Here is a 5,211-nt window from a genome sequence, read left to right as displayed (position 1 = left end):
AGCGAGCCAAGTTTCACCGGAGAGCGCAACATGAAGGCGAGTCTATTTCCGAGTACGTCGCCGAACTTCGAAAACTGTCGCAAACGTGCGACTATGGAAGCGTTTTGGACGAGTCACTCCGCGACCGCTTCGTGTGCGGATTATTAAGGGAAGACATACAGCGCGTGCTGTTCACGGAAGACAGCAAGCTAACGTTCCAGAAAGCGGTGGAACGCGCCCAAGCCATGGAAGCTGCGAAGCAAAGCGCGGCTGAGGCTCGCGTCGGCAACTCAAGCGTCACTGACGTGCACAAGGTGCAAGCAGGGAATGAGAAGCAGAGGGACAGCTGCTATCGCTGCGGGTCGTCACGGCACCGCAGTCAAGAGTGCCCTCATCGGCAGAGTGTATGCCACAAGTGCGGCAAGAAAGGTCACATCCAAAGGGTTTGCCGAAGCGGGACTGACGTAGGGGGCAAGAAACGTCCGCCAGGAAAAAGGGTAAAAACGCTGGAAGTTGAAGGAAGACTAGCCGTCGTACACGGCGTGTCTTCGCCCAGCCTTACCCCAGTGACGGTGCAGATGGTGATCAACGGATCTGCGGTTGAAATGGAACTAGACACAGGAGCAGCGGTAACTGTAATGTCTGCTAAACAGTTTCACCAGTCTTTTCCGTCTGTGAAACTGACGCCAACTGTAGTCAGGCTTCGCACCTACACGGGAGCCCTGGTTCGACTTCAAGGCGTTGCGACAGTCAATGTGCAACATGGTGAGGCGTCAGTACAGCTGCCACTGTACGTCGTCGATGGAGCCGGGCCGCCACTACTGGGCCGGGAGTGGCTTCGAACGATACGACTCGACTGGAACAAGATCTGGGAGCTGAATCACATCTCAAGGTCAGACGTTTTTGCTTCTAAACGTATAAAACAGAAGCTTGACTCTTTGCTGTCAAAGTACGAGCCACTGTTCAACGATGAGCTCGGAACTATAACTGAAAAACGAGCAGAACTTTTCTTCAAACCGAACGAGAAACCGAAATTTCTAAAAGCGAGAAACGTTCCGTTCGCGTTGCAAACGGCTGTTGAGGCGGAGTTGTCGAAAATGGAAAAGATGGGCATTATCACTCCGGTGACTACAGCAGAATACGCCACGCCTGTCGTGCCGGTTATCAAAAAGGACGGGGGCATTCGTCTTTGCGGCGATTATAAGACCACTGTCAACCCTTGTCTTGATATTGACCGTTATCCACTTCCAAAAGTTGATGATCTATTCGCGGCCCTATCAGGAGGCGAACTCTTTTCGAAGATAGATCTTAACCGAGCTTATCAGCAGGTGGTGATGTCAGAATCGTCAAAACGCTACCTCACGCTGAACACGCACAAGGGGCTGTTCATTGTAAACAGACTTCCTTTTGGAATCTCGTCAGCACCCGGAATTTTTCAAAGAATAATGGACACCATGCTGAAAGGTTTGAGCGGCGTTTGTTGTTATCTAGATGACATTTTAGTCACGGGCAAGACTACGGAAGAACACATGGCCAACCTTGAAGCAGTGTTGAAGCGTCTGCTTGAACGAGGAGTTCGAGTCAAGAAAGAAAAATGTTCGTTTTTTCAGCCTGAACTTCGCTATCTAGGTCACAGGATCAGCGCTGACGGCATCTCGACGTCGTCTGACAAGGTGGAGGCGGTGCTCCAGGCTCCCGAGCCCAAGACAAAGCAGCAGCTCCAGTCTTTTTTGGGTGTCGTCAATCACTACGGCAAGTTCGTGCCCCATCTTGCAACGACAGCCCAACCGTTTTACAGATTGCTGCGCAAGGACGAGCCATGGTGTTGGGACCAGCTTTGCCAGGAAGCCTTCAACACCATCAAGGCCGAGCTGGCGTCGCCTCCCACCTTGGCCCACTACGACCCCGACAAACAGCTAAAGCTAGCGTGTGACGCCTCTCAGTACGGGGTAGGTGCTGTAATTTTTCACGTTTACGCAGATGGCAGCGCTAAACCCATCGCTTACGCTTCGCGTACGCTATCGAACGCTGAAAAAGGGTACAGTCAGCTCGAAAAAGAGGCACTAGCCATTATTTTTGGAGTTAAGAAATTCCACTGGTATCTTTATGGTCGGCTCTTCACTTTGGTCACGGACCACAAACCACTCCAGACCATTTTAGGTTCGAAAACTGGAATTCCAACCATTGCCGCTGCGCGATTGCAGCGTTGGGCAGTCGCATTGTCGGCCTACACCTACGATCTTATCTTCAAGAGATCAAGCGAGAATGCCGAAGCAGATTTTTGCTCGCGTCTTCCACTACCGACCGTTGGAAACGAGACTAAAGAAAATGAGGAATCATTCTACTCCTTGCGACTGCAATCACTGCCGGTATCTAGTAGTGATATAGCACGTGCAACAGCGCGAGATCCAGTTTTGTGCCAAGTGAAAGAATTCACAAGCGCAGGCTGGCCCGCGTCTGTCTCTGACGAGAAACTAAAGCCTTTCTTCGACAGACGCAACGAGTTGACCATTCATCAGGGCTGCATCATGCTCGGAATGCGAGTTGTCGTCCCAGGGAAACTGCAATCCCTGCTGCTGGATGAACTTCACGAGGGCCATCCGGGTATTGTGCGCAGCAAGCAGCTCGCGCGCAGTTACGTTTGGTGACCGGGCATCGAGGCGGACCTGAAGCGCAGCGTAAAAAACTGCGTAAGTTGTCAAGAGCAACGTAGTGCGCCTGCCAAGGCACCCCTCCATCCGTGGTCATGGCCCACAACGCCGTGGCAACGTGTTCACATAGACTTTGCTGGACCTTTTCTTCAGTCTATGTTCCTTGTTGTGGTAGATGCCCACTCCAAGTGGCCAGAAGTATTCATGATGCGCTCAACCACGACGGAGAGCACGATTAACACTTTGAGAGAACTTTTTTCTCGTTTTGGCAACCCTGAAACTATCGTGTCAGACAATGGTCCTCAGTTCACGTCACGGGAGTTTAAACAGTTCACACAGGAAATTGGCTCTCGTCACGTCCTGACAGCTCCCTACCATCCAAGTTCAAATGGTTTAGCCGAACGCTTTGTACAGACCCTCAAGAACGCCCTCCGTAAAAACAAGGAGAGTGCGCCTTTGCATGTGAAGTTGCAGACGTTTCTGCAGAGCTACCGCAACACGGCTCACGCCACAACGAACGAGTCACCCGCCAATTTGTTTTTGGGGCGACGTTTGCGCAGTCGCCTAGACGTTGTAAAGCCTTCTGTGGGGGAAAGGGTTGCCCGCAAGCAGTTCATGCAGACTGCAAGCCGGCGTGGGCACGATCGTGACTTTGCCGTTGGTGATCATGTGCTCATCCGTAACTACTGTGGCAAACCCAAGTGGGTGCCTGGAGTGATTCTTGCGCAGCATGGCCCTGTTTCCTACCAAGTACGCGCCACCACCTCCAGAGGCAGCTTCGCCTGGCGTCGGCACAAGGACCAGCTGCTAAGAACTCCAAGCCTTGCCGACGAGGACGCTGACCAGGAAGGCACAGAGTTCTTGTTGGTTCAACCGAGCGACAACGCACCCCAACCATCGTCCTCGTCACCTACTGGCGGAACTGTCCCAGCCGAAGCAGCACAAACGCCTGCTGCCCGACGGTATCCGGCAAGAACCCGGAAACCTCCCGAAAGATTTCAAGCCGGATCTTAACCTTTTTGAGCGTGTTCAAATAAAGAGGGAGGAAATGTCATGTCTGGGCGCGCGCCGCCGATAACAGAATATCGTAGTACGGCGCATGCGCCACTAAAGATAAAAAGCGGTGCTCCGCTGGCTACCGCCTTCTTTTGCTTAGTTACACCACATCCATGAGCATGGTGGAATAAACCTGTCCTTTCGCCTTTGGAAACCTGCTTGTTCCTCGCTTCTGGCCGACATACAACAACTACGATCTCTCGGGAGCAATGAGAACGATCGTCCTTCCGCAAGCGTCGTCGTCGTCGTTTTTCTCGCCCCTTTAAGATGCAAGTAAACTGCGTGAGCTTCGGGGAAGAGAGAATAAAGACAGGCTTTTTATGTCCCCGGTGGGATCTGGTCAAGAAGGTGGGCGAATAATTGGTCTAACAAGCACTTGGCTTTCACTTGTGGAGGTGAAAAGCCTGTCTTTATTCCCCCTTTGCCCATAGCCCATAACTGGAGAGTTTTAGTAGATCGTTCCCATGACTCCGATAACGATATCCCGATACTCCGCCACCGCCTCCCTTGCGCATGCATAGTATCGTTATCGGGGCTATCGGAGGTATCGGAACGATCTACTAAAACTCTCTACTGTCATCTTAAGCGTGAATGGAATGCTACTATAATGTCAATTTCGTTGTGTGTGCTCGCGCACACTGGCAGCTGCTGGCTCGTGTAAAGATCGTGCGCCACTTAGAATGGGCACTAAAATCTTTGGTTCAGTGCGCTCCTAAAGGTGAACAGAGTGCATGTTGAGTGTTCCGGCCATAGGCTTAAAACGACGATTTGGTACCGCCGCTATGCCCGAGTCGCACTAGAGCGACAAACAGATGCAACATGCAGACACCGACAAGCTTCAAGTCCATCCATCACGCACGCGAACGCATGTTTGGCAGGCATGCAATCCACCCTGCTTACTTCACGAGCAGCGAGACTGCAAGCCTAAGACCATCGCGTGCATGGTGCAGTGTTTGAGCTATGGTTTGAGGCTTGTCAGAGGGGCATTAAATATTAAAGTCAAAATTACTTCTCTAATATCCATAAACAATATCATAATGTGTATGCATGTATGTACGTTGTGGCTGTCACTGAGACTTTGTTACATACCAGTATAGAGGAGAGCGGGATCGCCCCACCTGATTATAAAATGTTTCGGGAAGACTGAAGATCACGTGGCGGGGGCTTGGCGATTCTCGTTAAACATCACATTGAATGTAACCCTTTGTTGTATGAAATACCTGAGCATATATTACTATTGGTGCCGTTTGTCGTCTACTTGGTGAACACATATCGTTCATAAAAAAGCTCTATGATTACGTTGAAACTAATATAAAACACAGACCAAATGTAATAATAGCAGGCGATTTTAACCTGTCAAGGATTCGCTGGGATTTATTATCACCGGGAACTAGCGACGTGTGACACTCTGGAATCCTTGTGGACTTTGCTTTCAATTTTGATTTTACTCAAGTTGTCGGTCAAAGTACTAGAAATGGCAAAACAGTTGACACTACCGTGAACCTAGTATTTGTAATTAAAGAGC

At 50.6% G+C, this 5,211-nt stretch overlaps 2 protein-coding genes across 2 annotated transcripts; both read left to right on the top strand.

Annotated features, from left to right (window-relative positions):
* The first annotated feature begins 521 nt into the window (after nt 1-521).
* On the top strand, nt 522-1,710 carry LOC121834552. Its single transcript, XM_042288260.1, has 2 exons — nt 522-871; nt 1,590-1,710. Exons 1-2 carry the CDS (start codon nt 558-560, stop codon nt 1,606-1,608), a joined length of 333 nt encoding a protein of 110 aa, XP_042144194.1. The 5' UTR covers nt 522-557; the 3' UTR covers nt 1,609-1,710.
* A 981-nt stretch (nt 1,711-2,691) lies between these two features.
* On the top strand, nt 2,692-3,644 carry LOC120847684 (uncharacterized protein K02A2.6-like). Its single transcript, XM_040219541.3, has one exon. The coding sequence runs from the start codon at nt 2,787-2,789 to the stop codon at nt 3,642-3,644; it is 858 nt and encodes a 285-aa protein (XP_040075475.1). The 5' UTR covers nt 2,692-2,786.
* Nucleotides 3,645-5,211: the final 1,567 nt, after the last annotated feature.

The sequence above is a fragment of the Ixodes scapularis genome, unplaced genomic scaffold (genome assembly GCF_016920785.2).
Source record: "Ixodes scapularis isolate PalLabHiFi unplaced genomic scaffold, ASM1692078v2 ptg001421l_1__unscaffolded, whole genome shotgun sequence".
Classification (NCBI taxonomy): domain Eukaryota; kingdom Metazoa; phylum Arthropoda; class Arachnida; order Ixodida; family Ixodidae; genus Ixodes; species Ixodes scapularis.
Note: the sequence above shows the minus strand (reverse complement) of the source record. Positions and strands in the feature narration are given on the sequence as shown.

Coding starts and splice junctions, on each gene's coding strand:
- LOC121834552 (XM_042288260.1), top strand. CDS start 558: ATGGTGATCAACGGATCTGCGGTTGAAATGGAACTAGACACAGGAGCA.
- LOC120847684 (XM_040219541.3), top strand. CDS start 2,787: ATGTTCCTTGTTGTGGTAGATGCCCACTCCAAGTGGCCAGAAGTATTC.